The 22,373-nt window shown below is 35.8% G+C and overlaps 6 protein-coding genes across 7 annotated transcripts; all 6 read right to left on the bottom strand.

Moving 5' to 3' along the window:
- Positions 1-351: 351 nt before the first annotated feature.
- On the bottom strand, positions 352-2,262 carry LOC103852820. 2 transcript variants are annotated; one of them, XM_033292576.1, is made up of 6 exons: positions 1,977-2,262; positions 1,637-1,751; positions 1,034-1,560; positions 867-966; positions 708-778; positions 352-624 (listed from the first exon to the last, which is right to left on the bottom strand). In XM_033292576.1, the coding sequence occupies exons 1-4, from the start codon at positions 2,057-2,059 to the stop codon at positions 882-884; spliced, it is 810 nt and encodes a 269-aa protein (XP_033148467.1). In that variant the 5' UTR covers positions 2,060-2,262; the 3' UTR covers positions 352-624; positions 708-778; positions 867-881. The 2 variants fall into 2 exon arrangements, with proteins under 2 accessions (XP_033148467.1, XP_009127969.1); XM_009129721.3 differs by having other exon boundaries at positions 1,039-1,560; positions 1,977-2,254.
- A 1,391-nt stretch (positions 2,263-3,653) lies between these two features.
- Positions 3,654-6,504, bottom strand: LOC103852809 (AAA-ATPase At4g30250). Its single transcript, XM_009129712.3, has one exon. The coding sequence runs from the start codon at positions 5,546-5,548 to the stop codon at positions 3,815-3,817; it is 1,734 nt and encodes a 577-aa protein (XP_009127960.2). The 5' UTR covers positions 5,549-6,504; the 3' UTR covers positions 3,654-3,814.
- Positions 6,505-8,872: 2,368 nt separating this feature from the next.
- Positions 8,873-10,534, bottom strand: LOC103852799 (protein YIPF6 homolog). The gene is made up of 3 exons (XM_033292766.1): positions 9,780-10,534; positions 9,470-9,544; positions 8,873-9,362 (listed from the first exon to the last, which is right to left on the bottom strand). Exons 1-3 carry the CDS (start codon positions 10,257-10,259, stop codon positions 9,102-9,104), a joined length of 816 nt encoding a protein of 271 aa, XP_033148657.1. The 5' UTR covers positions 10,260-10,534; the 3' UTR covers positions 8,873-9,101.
- A 228-nt stretch (positions 10,535-10,762) lies between these two features.
- Positions 10,763-12,110, bottom strand: LOC103852789 (xyloglucan endotransglucosylase/hydrolase protein 24). Its single transcript, XM_009129693.3, has 3 exons — positions 11,776-12,110; positions 11,490-11,683; positions 10,763-11,387 (listed from the first exon to the last, which is right to left on the bottom strand). Exons 1-3 carry the CDS (start codon positions 12,037-12,039, stop codon positions 10,997-10,999), a joined length of 849 nt encoding a protein of 282 aa, XP_009127941.1. The 5' UTR covers positions 12,040-12,110; the 3' UTR covers positions 10,763-10,996.
- A 6,031-nt stretch (positions 12,111-18,141) lies between these two features.
- On the bottom strand, positions 18,142-19,569 carry LOC103852780 (probable xyloglucan endotransglucosylase/hydrolase protein 18). Its single transcript, XM_009129686.3, has 3 exons — positions 19,172-19,569; positions 18,876-19,069; positions 18,142-18,697 (listed from the first exon to the last, which is right to left on the bottom strand). The coding sequence occupies exons 1-3, from the start codon at positions 19,451-19,453 to the stop codon at positions 18,325-18,327; spliced, it is 849 nt and encodes a 282-aa protein (XP_009127934.1). The 5' UTR covers positions 19,454-19,569; the 3' UTR covers positions 18,142-18,324.
- A 1,035-nt stretch (positions 19,570-20,604) lies between these two features.
- Positions 20,605-22,172, bottom strand: LOC103852768 (probable xyloglucan endotransglucosylase/hydrolase protein 17). Its single transcript, XM_009129676.3, has 3 exons — positions 21,539-22,172; positions 21,243-21,436; positions 20,605-21,149 (listed from the first exon to the last, which is right to left on the bottom strand). The coding sequence occupies exons 1-3, from the start codon at positions 21,929-21,931 to the stop codon at positions 20,777-20,779; spliced, it is 960 nt and encodes a 319-aa protein (XP_009127924.2). The 5' UTR covers positions 21,932-22,172; the 3' UTR covers positions 20,605-20,776.
- Positions 22,173-22,373: the final 201 nt, after the last annotated feature.

The raw sequence follows: 22,373 nt of genomic DNA, 5'->3' as shown, positions 1-22,373 counted from the left end.
ATTGGGTTTCTTCAGGGACACGTCTAAAGTTTATTAAATGTAGCTTATCCTTCTTTTGGCTTTTACCTGAGGTTTGCTCTTGACAAAGCTTTTCACCTCTTCCTTCTTGAAGAGTCTGAATCATGTTGCATCTAACGTATGTGCCCAATACAGAAGAATCTGTACAAAAAGCCGACAATATAAGAATGTAACAACCAAAGAAAACATGGTGATTGTTATGTGTTTAAAGATTGGTTTAGAAAACTTAGCGCAATGAGTCAAGATTCTGAAAATTCATTCATCTGTCAATCTTACTTGAGAGTTTCCTAAAACCCGGTTTAGGTTCTCAAAATCTTACACTGGTTGCTATCAAACACCATACTCAAAAATCCAATTTTTTCAAAGGACCATAGTGAACTTCAACAACCTTTAACCGTATCGATTTCACACAATTTTTTTTAGTATACTTTACAAATAGACCTACGAAGTTACAAGTTCCTAAATATATGTTTCTTGAGGATAAAAGAAAGTAAAAGAAGGCAGGCTTGTTCTTGAGAAAGCCTTCAATCTCTCATCTTTCTTGAGGGATGTTGAATCATGTAGAATCTAAGGTGTGTCACTAATACGCAACAATCTTTAAAAAACCTGCAAGAAAGGATGTAACGTTTAAAGATTATTGTACAAATCTTTAAAGTTATGATTTGGATTTTCAGAATATTAGTATTCACCTGTCAAACTTTCTTGAGAGTTTCCAAAACCACAGTTTAAAGTTCTCAAGACTAATAAACTCCAAACATTACTGCAAAATGGAAATAAATTGGTACTGTTAAAGAACAATGGTGTGGTGTAAGTGTAACTCATGATAAGCAAAAGAAGATGAGACTCACATAGAAGAAACAAGATTAGCGTGAAGGAAAGAACGAGCTGGACCGGTCTGCTATATGGAACACGAAACCGCCTTTGATAGCATCTGACTCTGTCAAAGATCTGCAAAAAAATGATAAAACAACTAAGTAACTATAATCAAACACAATCGTATAGAGATGAGGTGAACCTTACTAGGTTATAACCAAACATAGGTTTAGATCCTTTCTCTTTAGGAGTGTCTTCAACGTCAAACACAAGCCTCTTCCTCTTCTCCTCTACCTCCACATCAACAGGAACACTAACCCTCAACGCAGTTACATTAGGAACATTCGGCGAACTCCATGTCCTTCTTGTCCCAAACCTTTTATCAGCCTGCTGCACGCGGATTATAGCATCAGCACTCTCAGGGCTACCTCCCTCGTCAATGTCTATCACACAGGAGCTTGTTGAGGAGTCTCTCAAGCTGATGCTACTCTCTGAGGTAAGAGAAGAGCCAGAGAGAAACATTGCAAGGTCATCACGCTCTTCTTTGTTAAGATCCACCAAACGCAAAGGCTTCTGTTTCCCGTTCTCGGTTAAAGCCTCTTGGAGAGCACAGTGCACTCGATAGATCTGGTTCTCAATAGCGTTGACAAACTGTTTATGCCGAGTTAAGGTAGTGTCGTCCCGGCAATGTCCGTGGCTCAACCTCACTGCCCTCTCAAACTCTTCCAGCTGATTCACATTACACAAACAATACACTCATTTGAATAAATGAACAAAATAACTTGTGGTAAGTGTGGATTCGAACCTGCCACTTAGCAGTGCTCAAAGCAGCTTGAAGTTCAATGCAGAGCTGGTCTGATTCTACCGTTACTCGACCTTGTCTCTTCTCTTTAACCCACACCCTATACGCAGATTCCATTCTGGAACACACAGACAATAGCACACACAAAAAAAACTGAAACTTGATAACTCAATTCCATCACCTATTGGTAATAAATCAAATTACACATAAAGGTCGGACCTTTGATCATGCTACAACCAAACAATTCACAATTACTCAAAGAACCATATAAAGACTAACACTTTCAACATCACAAGCTACATACAAACCAATCAATACGAGATTAAAAAGAAAAAGGACATACGCATCGGCAGATTCTTGAACCTCCTCTGCTGCTGAGAAAAAGACATCCTTTTGCCAAAGATCGAAGCTGTTAGCTACCATCATCTTTCACAAATTACGATTGAGCAAAAGGGTCTGGTCTACACAGCAAAACCTATCGGAGATTTATGTTCGATAGATTCTCTTCTCTTTTCTTCTGCAGGAAAGAAGGAATTTTTCTTTCTCTTCTTCCAGCTTTCTGTGTTGTTTGTTAATTCGTCTGATCTTTTTTTTGCTTCTTCGCTTTTAATTTAATAAAAACGTTAATGGGAAGGTGAATAAAAGAAGATAACATGTTTATTTAGTAAATGTCTTGTTTTTAATTGGTAGACAGCTTAACTTAAAATAGTCTTACCCGCAGGGGATAATTGCTAGCGTTAGGAACTGAGAAAACATCAAGGGGATGTTGGTTTTGTGGCCCCACCCACTTGTCCCTCAACAAACATCCATCGTTATTAGCCAACTCAAATGGAATTTATTTACGAGAGTCAAATGCTAATGACGCATTCTCAGATTTTTTTCGCGAATTAATTAACTCAATGGTGATTTTAAGTTACGGGTGGTATGTCTAACCCTTGTGATGGCAAATTTTCAACTAATCTATAGACATTAATATATCAGCAACAAAAAAAACATTTAATGAAATTTGAATTACTATAATAGGATTACTACAATTTGGTAAAAGAACATCATTCTAATCACACGCTCTCCAAAATGCACAATCTTTCTGTCTCAGCCACTAACACGAATGCTTACCAAGACCGGTTCGTGCTCCAGTGTAGACATAAATTGGCGTTTCTTTCAGGTTTCGGTTACAAAGCCCAAGCCTTTTTGAACTTGGTCTGTCCAATATTAACATCCCTCAAACTGATTTACAATTACACTTGGGTAAATGGTTTGGTCTCCGACTCTCCGTTGTCCATTTTCATTGTTTTACTTTAAAACTCCATCTTCAATACCGTCTTCTGTATAGATTGTGTCATTGGTTTAGCTATATTGAAGACTATAGCAAAGGAAGATCTTTATTTAGTTAACTATGTCATGTGTTAATAGTCTATGGAAACCCCGGTAAGAGCCGCCATCAAAACTTGAAAAGCTTCAACGGGAGACAAAAGCTGAATATCCTTCACCGACAAAAAAAACTAGGACACCAGAAACAGCCGGACGACCATCAATAAGATATATGCAACACCTGGGACAAAGCCGATCGGTAGAGACATAAACCAGAAAAGAGACCGCCGAAAAAAAAATTGATAAGATCTTCTCTCAATCCGAATAACTATTAAATTTATTAATTAGATAGTTAAAATATAACCCAAACAGTCAAATACTTAAATAATATTGAAACGACATAACACAAATATCTTCTGATTCAATCCAACCTAGTGCCTATAAATAACTTGATTCCAATCTTTAGACATCATCAGTGGATGTAAAAACCTTTTATGGTATGGAGGTTTCACTGAATTGGGTTTTGACTTCGGTATCACCAAAATAGATAAACAATATACTATATGATTATGATATGTCTTTTTATATTTCCTCTTCCAAGAAGTGAACATGTACATCAAGTGTTTGAGTATAGCATTAGTGATTCAGTTAAACTCAAGTCCACTCTTCATTGATTTGGATGTTTCACAAGATTGGGGTTTGACTGTGATTATAGCAAAAATGGATAAAACCTTATATTATATGATTATAACAATCATAATGATTATAATATTTTTGAGTGAACCAATAAAACAGAACAAATATCAACCTTAATGAAAAAACACATGAACCATTACAAAGACCTACAGTGACTACTACAGTCACTTACCTTCACTTGTCTGCATCTTCATCTCCATCTTTTTCATCTTCAAACCCAAAGAACTCTCTGTTTCCATTGGGACTATCCAAAGCTCTCTTCTCTTGTTCCTCCTCTGCTTCTTCATCTTCATGTTCTCCTTCCTCTTTCTTCTTCTTAACCCCACCACTCTTCCTCCTCCTCACAACCCTCTCCTTCAACACACACAACAGCTCCCTCACCGCCTTCTCCGCATCGCTCCTGTTCCTAATCAACACCTCACTAACATCAGCCGGAGTAATCTCCGCCTCCTCCACACACTCCTCCATCTCCTTCAAAACAACACCATCCACCTCACCTTCCTCCATCCTCAGATAATTCTTCAACAGAATCTTCAACGCTTGAAACCTACAAAACCCCATGTGAATATGCATATCCATCCTCCCACTCCTCAACAAAGCCGAGTCCAACTTCTCAATATGATTAGTAGTAAACACAAAGATCCTCTCGCTCCCACAACAAGACCAAAGCCCATCAGTAAAATTCAAAAGCCCAGACAAAGTCACCGAGCTACCCGGCTCGTCCATCAAACCCGACCCGTTAGTCAAATCCGGGTCATAACATCCGTTATTATTATTCTTCCTCTTAACCTTCTCTCTCTTCGTCAGACTAATAGAACAGTCGATATCTTCTATAACAATTATCGACTTAGAGCTAGTCTTCATCAACAGCTTCCTCAACTCCGAGTTATTCTGAACCTCAGTGAGCTCAAGATCATAGATATCATACCCGAGATAGTTAGCCATCGCAGCGATCAAACTTGACTTCCCTGTCCCCGGCGGTCCGTACAGCAAGTACCCTCTCTTCCACGCCCTCCCTGTCTTCTGATAAAACCCTTGTCCGTTCGCGAACTCTCTCAGATCCTCCATGATCCGTTTCTTCCTCTCCGGGTCCATGGCCAGCGTCTCGAACGTGCTCGGGTGCTTGAACCTCACCGAGTCCCACGGGTGGGTCCTTGAATCCAACGAGACGCCTCTCGAGTTAGTGTAGAGGAGCCTCTCCTCGTTCCTCCGGCGAATCTCCTCCGCTTTTCCGACGATGTGGTCGAGGTAAGAGTCCAGGACGAGGGCTTTGTCTCTCTTGCTGATCTGCAGCGTGAAGCCTCGCTTCTCCTCCGGCATTGGCCGCCACGAGAAGCTCTGGACCTGGCGCTGGACGACGACGTGCTCCCAGAGGACCGTGACGCCGTTGAAGACGTCGGTGATCCTGTCGTTGTTCGAGAGGCCGAAGGTGACGGAGCTCGAGTTGGGGACGCGCGTGAGGCTGAGGCGCGTGTTGTTGCTGGTGGATGATACGGCGCCGTTGACGGTGACGGAGGAGCTGAGGTAGAGGCTGACGGCGTTGTAGAGCTCGTTGGTGTTGACGCCGTCTATCTCCGTTATGTCGAAGTAGGTGTGGGAGGAGAACACGTGGCGCATACGTGTCAGGAGGTGGATGAGGGCGAGACGGAGCTCGGGTGGGAACACGAGCTGGAGGATTGTTTGGCAGAAGGCTAACATGCCGACTAGAGAAGCCATTGTCGTCCAGTAATCACTCATCTTCATCTCTTTCTTTGTTCTGTTTTGTAGAAACAGAGGAAACTGACTTTTTTTGAAGTTCTTGAGATTTGGGAGGGAAAGCTTTTGAGAGAGAGAGAGAGACGTTGGTGTGGTTTTGTTGGAATATGAAAGGAGGAGATGCTTCAATTTATAGACAATGGGAGGAGTCATTTTAATATTTTACTGATATACATACTACCATTGGGTTGTGTTGTGTGGTGCTAATGATATAAGCAAACTCTATTTCTCAATTATTTTCATAGGTCTATGGTTTCTAGACTTCAAAATCAATTACATCCAAGAGGTAGTGGTTATGTGACATGTAAATTTCACATCGTGTACTATTCCACTTTGTGTTTTTGTCCCACGGTGTGATAAGAAAGAATAAAAAGTGAAGTAATAAGTTTGGAGGAAAAAAGTTGAACAACTTGAAAGGCGATGAATGAGAGAATATAGAGGACAGTCCTGGAGAAACAGATAAGTTTTTTCTCACTATTTACACTGAATGAATCGGACAAACAAGTACACTGAGAAACACCACCATAAAGGACAAGAAACAGCTTGAAATTTTGAATGCTGAAAAAGGGTGAGTTTCTAAGAGACAGCCAAGAACTGATAACTTAGCTGGATTGGTTCAATCTAGTAAGAAGTATTGTTTTATTGATTGGTTCTAGTGTGTTCAAAGGAGGTTCAATCTTACTATTACCAGTCACTACAGAAAATTTGATTACTATAAAGAACACTTAGATTTATTACATATAAAGTCAGATTACAAACCTCAGAAGCATCAACTAGGGGTGGGCACGTTACCCGATATCCGAAGTGGCACCCGAACCCGATCCGAAAAAACCGAACCGAAATCCGAACCGAAGTAGCAAAATACCCGAACGGGTATTGAATAAAGAGAGACTGGATACCCGAACCCAAACGGATAATACCCGAACCCGAATGGATATCCGAAAATAACCGAACATATGTATAATTAACCTTATGTTTCTAGTTTATATCTCTCATTTTATATAAAATATTTATATTGATACTACACATAATTTAAGTTCATATGATATACATACAATTCCGGAAAAAATGATTTGCTACTCACTTAAAATGCATGTCAAGTTTTTTATTTCAAAAATTAACAAAAAGTTATATCCAAAATTAAAAAAAAAATAACTAAATTAGTGCCTTTTTAGTTTTAAAATGTTATGTCCAAATCTATTAACCATTCAATCTATTAAAAATAAAAAATTAGTTAACTAAAAGTTATATTTTTAAATACAATAAACTTGAGAAATGAAAATTTTAATATTTTTTTTCAAAATCTAAATATCCGAACCCGATCCGAAATAACCAAATCCGAACTAAAAATACCCGAACCCGACCCGAAGTACAGAAATACCCGAACGGGTTCTAGACCTCTATATTGAAATACCCGAAAATCTGAAATACCCGATCCGAACCCGAATGGGTACCCGAACGCCCACCCCTAGCATCAACTAATGCATGAAAAGAAACATAGAAAAGGGAAACTCATAATCTGTAGCTAGTGCGATGGTTGGTATCTCTTAAACTGAATCAGTTTCACCATATATAGAACTTGGAGGTCTATACCAATATGGTAAGGAGAGAGATTATCATATTTAAGGGCAATGCAAAAGGATAATGATCAGTGTAGTGTTGCCTTTTTGAAAATAGAGAAGTAACTAGTAAAAGCAAATTAGGGAACATGAGGGTCTAGTTTAGGGTTTGTGAGTGTGACTTACAGTTGGGTTTGTGTTGTTTTGTTGGGATTTTGTGATTTTATTCTTTAGGACACTCGAATTTACGTGGGACATCATTGTTTGTCTACATTTGCATATCAACGTCTATCACCATAATACTCAAAACTCTTTCAACTTTCTTTCACATCTCCATCTAATTCCACCATAATAAACCTCATCACAATCCCAAATTAGCTAAAAGCATTTTTAATCAATATATATGTTGAACTCCGAGATTAACGGGTGTAATCAAAGCTTAAATAGTTTAAAGAAATATTTACTTGTGTAACTTGATAGAACTTGGGTTTGCAGTTTGTATTTGTAAGACTAGATATCTTGAAACTTATGTAAGCCTGGCTGATCAGCTTAATTCCATATTGGTTAGTCTCCATAATCAAAAATTATCAAACAAAAAAAATTGTTCAATCAAATTATCAATTATGAATCGTATTATAATAAGACTGGAAAAAACAAGTAGTCGATGTTTCGCTTGGCCGACAGAATAAAAAAGTATTGACGTTTTTCAAATGTTTTAAATAGGGGAAAATAGTGAGACATGTAAAAGGAGATGACACAGAGTGAAAACGACAGTAGATAAGGCCCAAGTTACTAGAGTCACTTTTGCAGAACAGTAGAATCTCCCAACACCCCCAAAGCCTTTAATTTACTATTTTATTTGTCTTAAAACGTTTTCTAAGTTGCTTTGAAATGTGTAAATCCATACTTTAAGTAACGTAAACAGACTAAAGGATATCCATATTGATTGTCAATATCAGAAAACTGTAAATTCCAAAGATCAAAAATGAAAATGATGTACGTATAGAAAACAATTAGGTATCTACAAATGCATTGGTTGATACTGTGGGGAAAAATTTGGACCAAAGATTCTGTACAGAGATCCGTTGGTGATTCTGCTTTTGGAGTTTAGCATCCTCTGGTTCCGAGCTAAACTCAAAAGGGCCAACAATGAATAAACAATGTTAAATGTCAAAAGTTGTAAGGCCATGTTATTATGTAATGTCACAGAGGCCTGTATAAAGTACAATTGGCATTTTATAATTAGGGTTTGTTATGATGGTACCTTCTGAAACTGACTCTCTTTGGCATTTTCTATTTCAGTTTTCAAAAAAAAAATATAGAAAGAATCATGCACTTTAATATCAATCCCACTCTCTATTTTTTTTTCTATTTCTCCTTCATTCAAATTAATGAAAAAATCGACTCCGCCTTTGTGGTATTTTCATTTCGGCAAATGCAAGAAAATAACTTATTATTAAAAATTGGTGTGTTTGAGAAATTTGTCACAATTCGACCTGAAGAGGTAAAAGAAATATTAATAAAAAGAGATGACGTATTACTCAAGCAAACTCTGTCTTTCTACTGTGGCATACCCGTTCCCCAAAGTTACTTATTCACTGGTTACTACTTACTACTACCAAACAAAATTTAACTTCAAGAGACAAAAAGTTAAAACATAACGATAATTGAGAGTGGGGTGTGACACAGAAGCTAATATCTATACAATTAAATGCAACAAAACCGAAGAAGATTTCAACCAGAGTTTTTAAATTCGAGCCTTTGTCAGATTAATAACCACCACCACAAAAATATTTGCTGGAACTTATTACTGTGGTTTTATGATTTAAATGTTTATAGTGTATATCTTCTTTCCACACAAATTAGATTGATCCCTTAGAAAAAATAAACTATAGCAGTTCGTAATACAAAGTCATGCACAGTTTGCATTATTATGTATCGCAAGGTAAATAAAACAGCCTTGTCTTATAATCAAAGGTCTTATACAAATAAAGTAAAGTCAACCAGAGTATAACAAAAAAGTGTTTAAAGAGCATATTATACATATGGTCTCTCATTAAAACTCAGATTAGTTCGCGTTGGAAAATTCTCTATCTACTCTATACCACATGATTTCCAAACTGAATTTCCATTTTTTCCAGATGGAATTAATCAATGGCAATGATCAAGAAGCCGACAGAGACATACATGAGGAAGACCGGGTAAAGTGCGAGAGCTTTCCTTCTCGGGTTCACTGCGGCGCTCATGAAAGGATAAGCGGCCCAAGAGCTCCAGGCAAGAGTCACACACACAACTATCATTTTGAGTATCACATTGTCCTTCAACATGCAGATCACTGCTCCAACGTCCAGTGGGAATAGACAGTAGCCCAAAAGGCTTAGGCTTTGGAAGAAGATTATATGTCCTCCCTGAAAATTGTATTGTTCACAGAAAACAAAAACAAGTGGGATGTTTACAAAAAGAAATCAAAGCTTGGAACGAGAAATACTAATACATGAATCAAATGTGTGCTTACCAGGAGCAGCACATTTAATGTGAGGATCACTGCCCCAGCTGCAAGTAGTGCAAATGCCACGGCAAATACTTCGGACTGTAAATTAAAGAGCAAAAGAATGAGACCAAAAGCCAAGCCAAGTAGACAGAAACTGATTCTTTATTCTAACTTATTAAGAACGTAATGCTTTGTGAAGCATCATCCTAAAAGAAACTCTCAATTCAATTCTATGTAGCACCAACGACAAACCAATTCTCAAATCACATTTGAAAAGGGCAGCTTAAAGGTAAGATTTTTATTCACATATGCATCAAAAGAAGAGAGCTTTGACCTTCTTAACGGAAGCAGACCAAGAGAGAGTAAGGCCCAAGAAGACAATAAAGAAAAAGGGACCCCACAGATCCCAATCCCTAAGCGCCTTCCCCGGATCCTCCCTGTTCGGATTCGGAAACACCACCAGCTTCAGGTTACTCCCTATCCTCCCCACATCCCTCTTCACCGTCTCCCACACCGGCTCCGTCAACGTGTTCGCCGGAGACCCGAACCCGCTCGCCTTCCCACCTTCCGAGCCCCCGCTTCCCGCCGGAGGGACGGGAACTGGCGTCACCTTCTGCGCAGGGGCCAGCGGCGGGAGGTTGGATTGGACGAAGGGGGAGGATGTCACCGGTATCGAGGGACGGATCGGGCTCGGCGGGCGGGCCGGGAGGACTGACCCGGGACCCGATTGGAAACCGCCGTTCATCATGTTCTCGATCTCGTCGATGTCTGATTGGGACGATTGGTATAGCGGAACTGTATCGTTGTGCGACATTCTCTCGATTGGGTTTCCGACGGTTAGCTTCACCGGAGAATTGGAATTTGCAGGGATTGATTGATGATTGGTTTTGTTGATTTTCCCGGGAAGAAATTGATCAGATCTGACGATGAAGAAGATGAGTGGAAAATTACTAAACGGAGGAAAATAAAACTTAATTAAATAAAAGGAACGTGTGACGAAGTGCTCTCACTGAAACGACACCGTGTAAGTGCGCCGACGACGTTTTATTTATTTTTGGTATGAATGTTAAATGGACTTGTTTGTCATCGTTAAGAGTCTTTGATGGAAAATGATTAGTTGATAAGTCTTTGATGGAAAATTAATACTGTTGGAAATATTTTTTATTTGTATTTAAACTCTTTTGATGAATTCTTTAGTAAACAGGATATGATTTGGTTTTATACTGAAATTTCCAGTGATTGCATTTAGATTAGATGCATTTAACACGTTTATCATATTTCTTGCAATATAAGTGAAGTAAACTATAATTATTCATCTGAAAGAATGAGCAACTATTATCATTTGCATAAACACATTTTTGTTTACAATAGACAATCTCTTAACATATATATGTAGACACACCTTTAATTTGCTTTTATTGGACAAAGATACACACAATCGAAAGAATCAACACACAAGTAACTAAAGAAGAAGCAGAGTACTTTACATATAAAGGAAAAGAAAGCCGAGGAGGATAAATAGATAAAAATGTATATGATCTCTTAAAGCTTCTATGACCTTGTTGCACATTCCCTAGGGATTCCCTGTGGAAACCTCTTAGTATCCGTACAGTAATTATAGATCATGTAATTCTTCTGAACCCATCTGAGTCTAGCTTGGCTTGTCGAATCCATTTCTTGAGTGTACCAAGTAGAGGTTGGTTTCGTCGAGGTACAAGACGATCTTCCGTTTGAATGAGCACAACCATCAATCTTAATGTTCCTGTAAGAAGCAGTGAATGGAGCTTTGGACCAATCTGTTTTAACCAGACCGCCTCTAGTTGCCCAATCGTCTGCGTTCCATAAACTTGCGTACATCCTCATCGGCTTGCTCTTTGGAAACAAAACACCTAGAGATTCAGAGTTTTTAAACTCTCTAATCGGTGTGTCATCGACAGTTAATCTGATCCAAGAAAACAGATTAAGGATGAGAAAAAAAATAAAAATAAAATAAACCCTTGAATGTGGTTACTTGTGAAGCAAGAAAGGTAATTTTTGACTTTACATGATTCTTTGAGGGTTCCAGAGGATTGAGTACGTGTGGAAATTGGCTGTTGGGTCGAACCAGAGATGGAACTGTTGCTCTTTGTCACCTTTACCTTGAGTGTAAACATTGGTGTGTAGAGTATAAGGATCTCCAGTCATATTACCCAAGAACTCAAAATCAATCTCATCCCAAGTAGATCCTTCAGACTTCAGCTGAATTTAATTAAAAAAAAAAACATAATTATCAAGAAAAACTCTAACAAACTATCAAATCAAATAACATAAAAAAAGGTTAAGTAACTTACGTAGAAAGTTGTGACCGTGCCTGCTGAGTTACCAGGAACAAGCTTAATCTGCATATCAATCTTACCGAACAAATACTCTGTTTTGGATTGAAAACCAGAACCAGATGATTTGTCTAAGGTGAGAGTAAGAAGCTGGCCGTTGTTGAGTATCTTCCCACGGCCGTTTCCCCAAGCCACGTTGACGTCGCTGTTGAAGTCAGCGGCGGAGGCTAAAAACGCCGCCGCGAGGAGAGCTGAGAAGAGGAATATTTTGAAAGGAGACATTGTTATGTGTGCGTACGTGTGGGTGTATGTGTTTGGAGTTTGGTGAGGAATGTGAGGAAGAGAGAAGAAGGGAGAGAGATATATATAGTGGGGTGGAGAATAATAAGTAATGTTAAGAGGAGAGTGGGTGAACAAAAGAGGCTAAATATCAGGACATTGCATGCAAGATGTATTACAGCTGGACTCTCGATTACTTCCATCATTTGGTGAGCAGATTATTTTACAATCTTAATTGAAATATAAACATGGTCATACTGTTAGAAACGAGTTGTTTCATTCTTAAAAGTATGTTTGAGAAGATTACAAATTATGAGTTGATATCTGCTCTTCTTTAAAGTCGTGTATTGATAAATGCTAGTATTAACTTTCCCTTTGGTTAATAGTACTTGAGTACTTTCTTTATTTTTTCTTTGTTTGCCAGTTTTGACTTTTAGCTTTAAGAATTGTTTAAATAACGTTTGCTATATAATTGGTTGCATGCTTTGTAGATATTTTACACGAATTTCCAAATTCAAAATTGTTTGTATATCTTCATTACCACGTAGAGGCCTGTCTAGTGGGAGGAGGAAAGAATAATAAGAGGTCTAGAGGGATATTACGTGTGGAATTGTTCGACTTCGAATTTCGTTGAAATTTAAGGACAATATATATTTGGCATATATTTTGTCTTGGAATATATATATTTTGATATTTTTTTTTCTAGTTTTAAGAGTTTGTATGTATCCAATTATGGGGTCGTTAACTTTACCATATTCTTGAATAAAACTTGCTTCGACCCTCAAGTCCAACTTTTCTACATGCATATAACATAGGTTTCCGATCGTACACATTTTCCTAGCAACTGGTATATATTACGAAACGATGTGATTCAGTCTGATTTTGTTATTATGTGTATGGAGCATAGAAGCAACTACGAAAAGTTTAATTGTATGGGTTAAAGGTTTGGTTGCGTTAGCAAAGGTGCAAGTAGTGGTAGCATTGACACGTTTTCTTCCTCTCTCTTTCTTGTAAATCAAAAAGGTCAATTTCTTTTGGTTGCTCACTAATTAATGGAAGGACTCAATAAAGATGTTCCATTGCAAAGAAATGTAAAGTTATAAATCAATATATGCAACCATACGTATAGGTCTAATTCATGTTTTGTGATATGAAATTGATGTATAGTAGTATAACAATACCCAACACTTGTTGGAATACACATATGACAAATTAGAACAGCTATTAGTCCATATTTCAGGTAGAATTAAATCGAGGAAACCACAAACAAAATAAATTCTCTAAATTTAATGCCTGTCTATGAGGACAACTACTGATATTTATTGGAAATGTCTAATGAATATGAGTGGTCCAAACTCAAAGGCTGTTTTTTTCAAGCTCCAAAACTACTTCCATCCGCATTTGTTCATTTACAGGAACTGTCAACATTTGGCATTTCCAATTTCTTTTTGCTGATTTTTTTTCTTCTGTTTTTACGCCAAAAAGTACTAACAAATTGTCGAATTTTCCCCAAAAAACATAGTCTTTTCACATTTTTTGGTCAAGTAATATCATAAAAGTATAGATTATCAACATGTTAAAATTCATATATGATTGTGACAAAAAAAACTCATATATGCATGTAGGTCGACGAGGAGTATCCAACACTTGAAGCCATAACCTGTTGAAAATTTCCTACGCGTTAATATTTAATATTTTACCCTTCTTCTTGGGTAAAATATGGCATGTGGAACTTGACCATTAGATTGAATGTAAAACTATTCAGATCACAGAGACCACTTTATTTTTGGGCTAAAGAACCGCCACTTTAAAGGTTAAGAGTTCTGTAACAGAAAGCATGGATAAATTTATGAAAGTCCTTGTCAAACACAATTTAACTTTATTATTACACCGACATACTTGCGGTAAAAACAAAAGACAGTTTGGTTTTAAATAGTAGCATGCATACATACTTTGGAGTTTTGAGTATGTAATAGTATGGAATCTATGGACCATAAGAATTAAGATAGGATAGCTACGTAATTAAAGCGAATACTATTACAAGAAGTTACATATGAATATATATGATTCATTGGATGAATTTTCCTGACACGGAAATTTTGATTTGGACCGCCTAACCAAACGTCAACTTGGTCCCAGTAAGCTTTACAGCTGTAGCAGTACAAAATTAATTTCTTAGTGTAATGGCTCATCATAATTCTTAATCAGGGGCCTAATCTTACTGTTAGTTCAACTCAACCATATTATTTCATTTTAACGAACCCATATCTCGGACAACTATGTATGGTCTTGTCAATTCCGGCCTCCATAAATGTTGCAGGTTCGTATTAATTTTCAGAAAAGTTATATAGTCATTATTGAAATTACATTCAAATTTCTTGGTAACCATATCTTCTGGCTGACCTAAAAATAGTAGTATTTTTTTTTGATAACCGTTAGAATCCGAAAAGCTTTTAAGTTTAAAAACTAATCTCACGAAAACTTGCAACCAGGTATACAAAATCTCATCGTTAAGAATGCGGTCAGGTGACCAATACTACTCTAACCCAAAACTGAAATTCCAGCTAGAGATCATTTACCAATATGCCGAGGCGACTTGGTAAATAAAAATATCAACTAATTTTTTTTTGAGAAGACCAAAGATTTTTATTTATTTTGAAGAAACAAATTTGTAAATTTTAATAAATCAATTAATTAATTAATTCGTGGATATACAGCTTTCTTTTTGTAATCCAAAACCAAAATTTTGTGTTTGGATATATTCGAGATTAAACAAACAATATAGACGAGGTCAACTTAATATCATATGTATGTTTTAGAACGTTTATCACCCCCATTTCATGTTTAAGCGATTAAATGTTTCAGAATATTGTTTGAAACGTTATATAATGTACTAAAGGTCTGCTATTCTGACTTTCTGAGTTACTAACTTACTACTCTCTGGTAAATTATGAAATTTTTCAACATTGGTACAGACTATAGTTTTTGTTCTAGAAATTTCTCTATTGGCCAAGTGTCACGGAAGATGAGACTGATGAGTGATAACGATAGATTCGTCATTGCATACAAAATTATAAAAGAGAGAGAGAGCTGTAGTCTCACCTCACGACCACACAATTATTTAGAACCAGATAAACTGTCCATATACATTTGTTACCGAACATATTGTGCCTAACCAGATAACTTCATATGTTATTCTACTAAAATAATTGCTTGAATGTCGTTTTCATAAACCAGCTGATCTCAATGGATAAGCGTAATTAGCAACTGACACCAATTATTTTGGTTTGTCTTGTAGGTCGCTATGTCCTTTTCATACTTGGTTATTGCCAGTAGTTATATGTATTAATAATGGTACTATGATCACTTTTCTGAACACTAATCCTCAGCACTCAGCAGTTAAATATCTATTACTATTATCCACTTGTTTCGATAACAACCTTATCGGATAATCATCAACCATTTCTCTTTTATCTTTTCTTTTTTCAAATCAAATACTCCTTCTATTTCTAAATGTAAAATGACTCGATAAAAAAATAGATATTAATTTTGTCTAAAAAATATCATTTAAACTATAAATTAATGGTATTCAATCAATTATAAAATAGATTATTAAATATGATTGATTACACAGTTTTTAATAAAGTAAAAACTACATAGAAAAATGAAAACATCTTATATTATAACATCAAAATTCTGTAAAACATCCTATATTTAGGAACGGATGGAGTATAATATTCTGTTATGCTTAAAAGCATATCCAACAAGGTTCTTATTCTCCAACAAGTCCTCAAACTTTCAAATTTTAAAAATCTAAATAGTTAAAACCTCAAAACACTTTTTACTTTTCAGTTTAGTCTTTACAATTATGTAACTTACATTTAATTTTATTAATATATTATTTTGTACCACTTTAATCTTTATAAATATATTTCGATTAAATATTCAAATATATATTTACATATATGTTATTATTGATACATAAAATACTTAAATGTGTCCAAATTTAAATCAAAATTGTTAATATACACTAATATTATGTAAAATAGAAATATTATGCATACATAATTTAACCATTTTGCAACTCTTTTTCTAATTGATGCCTTTAAAAAAAAACCATTTTGTAACTCTTTTTCTAATTGATGCCTTTCTTGAAAAAATAAATAAAAAAAGTTTATTTGATTAACCCAATGTGTATATATATATGAGTTATAATTTTTCTTTTGCATATTAATATGTATTTATTAAAAAATGTGCTTATAATTAATTATTACGAAGGTTCAAGATTGAAATGTAATATCCAAAATAACTTTAAATATATATTTGAGGTTCCTTGTTGGAGCAACCTGCCTTCAAATCCTCATTTGAGAATCATCCACCCTCAAAAATTTGTTTCTTGCTGGAGATCCTTTAAATAGTTGCATAAACAAAACTCATATAAACCCACAACGCTAATCTGATGATTTAAACTAGTTTTGGGCAAAAAAATCAATACTGGAGATCCTAATATGAACCAAACTAAAATAATTAAAACCGGAACATGAAAAAAATCTTCATATACTGGATGGTTCTTATATTTGTATATCTAAAATAACTGAACATAACTAAACATATATTCATATATATAAATTTTCTAGTAATATATTAGATATAACATAACTAAATATATATATATATAATACCTAAAAATTATTAAAAATATCCAATGTATTTGAGAAAAAAAATTATCAAAAAATGTTCAGATATTTATCCAAAATATCTAAATAATCCGATATTTTTATCTGAATCATCTTAGTTACTCAAAATTTTACCCAAATAACATATATTTTACCTGAATTAGCCTAATTACCCGAAATAACGGAACTATAACTGAAATCAAAACGAAAACCGATTTTTTTGTATATTAAACAGTTCCTAATTTATTATCTGAACCGACATGAACCAGAAACTATTCAAACCGATTTGAACCAATAATTTTGTTGGTTCCTATATGGATTTTCTAACCCCACTATCTGATATCCAAAATGCCGCCCGAATCGAATCTATACCCAAAATGTCCATATGCCTAATTTAAACACCAGTATGTGCAACCGATTGTCGCGATATATAGATGCTAATTTTCTTTGGAAATAATTTAATGCATAAGTTCATGATCATACGTTATTTTCCAACTTCCTCTTTTCTTCTGTGCAACTTTCTCAATTTTCTATTTATCTACACGATAAAGCAATTCATAAGTAGCTAAATTACATTGTTGTTTGGTATGATGGTGGCCAAGCTTTTATTATTGCTGTTTCTAACACAATTTTGAGTCTTCTTAGTTTCTTGTTGTACAAGCATTAGTAAAGCTACTTAGCCAGCCCATAGGCCCAGTCTGCTAGAATAGCGAAATAACACATATTTGTTTTGTAAATATAGAGACAATATGTTACTCAAGACGAGTTCTTATTCTAAATTGTTGTCACTAGTTTTTGATAAGGGTACTAATTTTTTGGTGATATTCTCTTAACTAGTATCATATGCATAAAATCTTGCAACTATGCTTCTTTTCCATATCGTCACATATTATTTTCCACTCTTTTGATTGATTTGACATTTTCTGAATGAAGATTTGTTTACATCCATCCTAATCCAACAGAAAAAAAGAAGAAGAGAACAACAAAAATCGAAAACAACAAAAGCTAGATTATACTATTGAAATCTATATATTATTTTATCCTTTTTGTGACACTAACTTCAAATTAGTGCTAAGACGCAAAAGACTAGATTGTTCTGAGTACCTAGTATCACTTGGACTTATTCCTCTTCTTTACCATAATGTCTCGTTACTCTTGTGCATTAGTAGAAGTCTTCTTGATATATATGAATCTATTGTGATTTATTGTCACCTAATATACTGTTACTATGTAAAAAGTTTTCCCTAATCCCTATCCCCTATAAATAATATATATCACTTTTATCGTCTTACTATTAAGCAAAGCCATTCCTACGACCAAACTTGAAACCAACCCTAAGCATAAGTTTTTAATGTTCCACCCAAGTATTTCTTCTATATTTTGAACCTCTCTAAATGTTAAGAACTTTATAACTCTAGTGAAATCAATAAAGTTGTAGTAACGAAACCTTTTCTTTCCATAATTTATTATTTGTTATTACTTAAAAAATCTTCCACAAACACACACACACACATAATATGAGCAACGAATGAATGAAACATAATAGATACAACTCATTTGAGTTACAAAGACAACGCCAAGTAACTCATTCACGAATCAAAGAATCGATAGTTTAAGTGCACACTTTAGGAACACCTTTAGGAAACCTTTTTGTATCGGTGCAATAGTTATAGACCATGTATTTACTCTGCGCCCATTTCATTTTATCTATGCCTCTCTGGTCGAGTGTCTGAGTGAACCATGGGGAATTCGCAGGGCAAGATGATTTTCCATTAGCCCAAACACATCCTTCCACATTGTAGTTTCTGTAGAAAGCAGTAAAAGGAGCCTTTGACCAATCTGTTTTCTCCAATCCTCCCCTTGTGGCCCAATGCTCTGCCTCCCAAAGGCTCGCGTAGAGCCTCATTGGTTGGTTCTTTGGGAATGGAACTCCAATCGACTCAGAGTTCTTGAACTCTCTAATAGGAATACCATCGACTGTAAAACTGAAAAAGAGGAAATAAAAGAAAACTTATTAGGAATCCTACATCGAAAGAATGTATTGAGACCTAGAATAACATCTAAGAGAAGTTTATTAACCTTAACAAAGTATAAGCTAATGAGATTCTGTATGGCCGCAAAACTTGTAATATTAATGTGCAAAGGATGGAATGATCTGCTTACATAATCCTTTGGGGGTTCCATGTGATGCAGTATGTGTGAAAGTTCTTTGTTGGGTCGAACCACAAATGAAATTGTTGTTCTTTGTCTCCTGATCCTTGTGTGTAAACATTAGTATGGAGGGTATACGGATGACCACTTATGTTTCCCAAGAACTCAAAATCGATCTCATCCCACATAGTTCCAGGCGCTTTAAGCTACACCAAGTCATCATAAAACACGAATGTACTCATCAATTATATGTAACCTAGCGAATAGGAAACGATGCCCAAATATGTTCGAAACGGTATGTTACTTACGTAGAATGTTGTGACTGTTCCAGCAGAGTTACCAGCGACAAGTTTCATCTGAACCTCGGCTTTGCCATAGAGAAACTCCTGATTGGACTGAAAACCCGAACCAGATGATTTGTCGAGCGAGAGAGAAAGAAGCTTTCCATCTCTGTCGCGAACCTTTCCACGTCCATCACCCCAATGTATCTGAACGTCTTTATGGAAGCTACCGGCATAAACAGCCACAGATTGTGCTGCAATCAGAAAGAGAACCAAGAACGCGAATCTTGTACCACAAGAAAACTTCATTTTATATATTTCTTGAGTAGTATTGATATCTCGAATGTTTTTTGTTGATGAAAAACTGAGATAAGTGACATGAGTTTATATAGCTGCTGGAAAATGGCAAAGGAAAAAGAGAGGGAAGTTTCATAGTTTCATGGTTTGATTATTGATATTGTGCTGTATTCTAGTTGGCGCATTCGACCGCTTGTTGGTTGTTACAAAATAATTCCATAAAATATAATTCCACTACTCGTTTTTTATTACAAAGCAGAGAAAATAATGTATTTGGACAATTTGTATATCACATGCTGGTCCCGCGTTCTGAATGTACCGAAATCATTTCGTCAACGCGGCTTCGACTTTTGACCTAAGCGCAAACCCTCCCCGCCGCATAGAGGGTTCGAATATATTAATATTTGCGTTAAATAACAACATCCACTTTTATACTTTTCCACAACTTTAATTTAATTAACCATGATTTATGAAAAAAAAAGCATGGTATATTCCACATTTTGAATGTTGCATAAAAATATATTTCTATACAGATGACATTTCACTCTCTTAATGGTTGAAACCACTAGCTAAACTAAAAAACATAAGATGTTTCACTTTGTTTGGGTAAAATAATAGCAAAAGCTTTGACGATTAGTATAACGTTACGGGTAATATAATTTAGTTAGCTGGATTTTATGACATAAGCCTGGACGCGCAAGTTTATTAGTATATATGAAATTTAGTTTGACAAATTAGTCCCTACGTTGACAAACTGCCATTCCAAATAATTAATTATGAGATTAAGAAACAAACTGTGTTCCACTTTCACGATCATGGTCCTTGTATCAACATAATCTTGTTCACGCATTGTAGCCTGGCCGTATAATATAAACAACACGAAAGCTCATGATCCGATTTTTGACGTCGAGTCTACAAAATCATCAACTTCCCCACACGTTAAGACTTAAGAGAAACATTACTTCTGGCTAAATTGTTTTGTTTCTACTCAATTCAATTGTGCGTAGACAAAACCGATACTATAGTTTTCTGATTCTCATTTCTCATAAAACTGTTTTATTTGTGCTTCCCAAGAATTGATGTGTAATTTACTATTTTAGTAATGAACTTATCAATGGTCTCAATATTTTATAAATTTCACAAATCAAGTGGATCCAATTAAGTTAAGTAACGAAAACCCTTGTTTTATTATTCACTTATTAATTTAATAAATTTGCACATACACCACCAAACACACATACATGAGCAACAAATGAATGAAACAGAATAAATGAAACTTATTTGAATCACAAAGACAACGCCAATAACTTATTGACAAATCAAAGAATCAATAGTTTAAGTGCACACTTTAGGGACACCTTTAGGAAACCTTTTTGTATCGGTGCAATAGTTATAGACCATGTATTTACTCTGCGCCCATTTCACTTTATCTATGCCACTCTTGTCGAGTGTCTGAGTGAACCATGGGGAATTCGCTGGACAAGATGATTTTCCATTAGCCCAAACACATCCTTCCACATTGTAGTTTCTATAGAAAGCAGTAAAAGGAGCCTTGGACCAATCTGTTTTCTCTAATCCTCCTCTTGTAGCCCAATGCTCGGCCTCCCAAAGGCTAGCGTAGACTCTCATTGGTTGGTCCTTTGGGAATGGAATTCCAATTGACTCAGAGTTCTTGAACTCTCTGATGGGAATACCATCAACTGTAAAGCTGATAAAGCAAACAAAAAAAGAGGAAAATATTGATTCATAAACACATAACCTCAAAACATATGAGACTATAAGGGATCAAAGGAGAACTTACATAATCCTTTGGGGGTTCCATGTGATGCAATAAGTGTGAAAGCCAAGGGTTGGGTCGAACCATAAATGAAATTGTTGTTCTTTGTCTCCTGTGCCTTTTGTGTAAACATTAGTATGAAGAGTATAAGGATGACCACTTATGTTTCCCAAGAACTCGAAATCGATCTCATCCCACATAGTTCCAGGCGCTTTAAGCTACACAAAGTCATCATAAAACACCAACACGCTCAATAACTATATGTAATCAAACGTATAGTAAAATATGACAAAAATGCTTAGAGACAATATGTTACTTACATAGAAAGTTGTGACTGTTCCAGCAGAGTTACCAGGGACAAGCTTCATTTGAACCTCGGCTTTGCCATAAAGAAACTCTTGGTTGGATTGGAAACCGGATCCAGAGGATTTGTCAAGCGAGAGAGAAAGAAGTTTTCCTTCATTGTCGTGAATCTTTCCACGGCCATCACCCCAATGTATCTGAACGTCTTTGTGGAAGCTACCCGCATAGACACACACAGATTGTAGCGCAAAGAGGAAGAGAGCCAAGAAGGCAAACCTTGTACCGCAAGAAAACTTCATTTTAATTTGTAGATCTTTGATGTATATTGTTAATGGAAATTGAGGTACGTGACATTGGTTTATATAGCTGCTAGAAATGAAGCGAAAGAGATAGAGAGATGGAAGTTTCATGGAGTTTGATCATTAATGGTGCATGTGCTTTTGTCTCACTGGATGAGCTTTCTAATAATACAGTAATGTATTACATTAATGATTTGATCCGTTGTTGGCTGTTGCAAAACGAATCCAATTAAAATATTAATTTCATTATTTCATTATTGTTTCAAATTGTCTGGTTCCAATGTTTTGATGTGTCAACGCGGCTTCGACTCTTGAGCACCGCCTATAGAGAAGTTCGCCTGTGTTTTATTAATTTCAAACGTAGCCCACCTATAAGTCTAGAACGTAACAGTAAGTCATACACATTGAAGTATCATTAAATTCTGTCTATTGCATTATAGATATCGTAACAGTTAGGAAATTATTAACTGTGGTAGAGAGCGCATTTCTTAAGAGTTTTTTTTTTTTACTGAAAGTTTCATGTACTCAGTTTCAAATATGTTCATTATTGGAA

This window comes from Brassica rapa, chromosome A01 (genome assembly GCF_000309985.2).
Source record: "Brassica rapa cultivar Chiifu-401-42 chromosome A01, CAAS_Brap_v3.01, whole genome shotgun sequence".
NCBI classification, from domain to species: domain Eukaryota; kingdom Viridiplantae; phylum Streptophyta; class Magnoliopsida; order Brassicales; family Brassicaceae; genus Brassica; species Brassica rapa.
The sequence above is the reverse complement of the archived record's forward strand: the minus strand, read 5'-3'. Positions and strand labels throughout refer to the sequence as shown.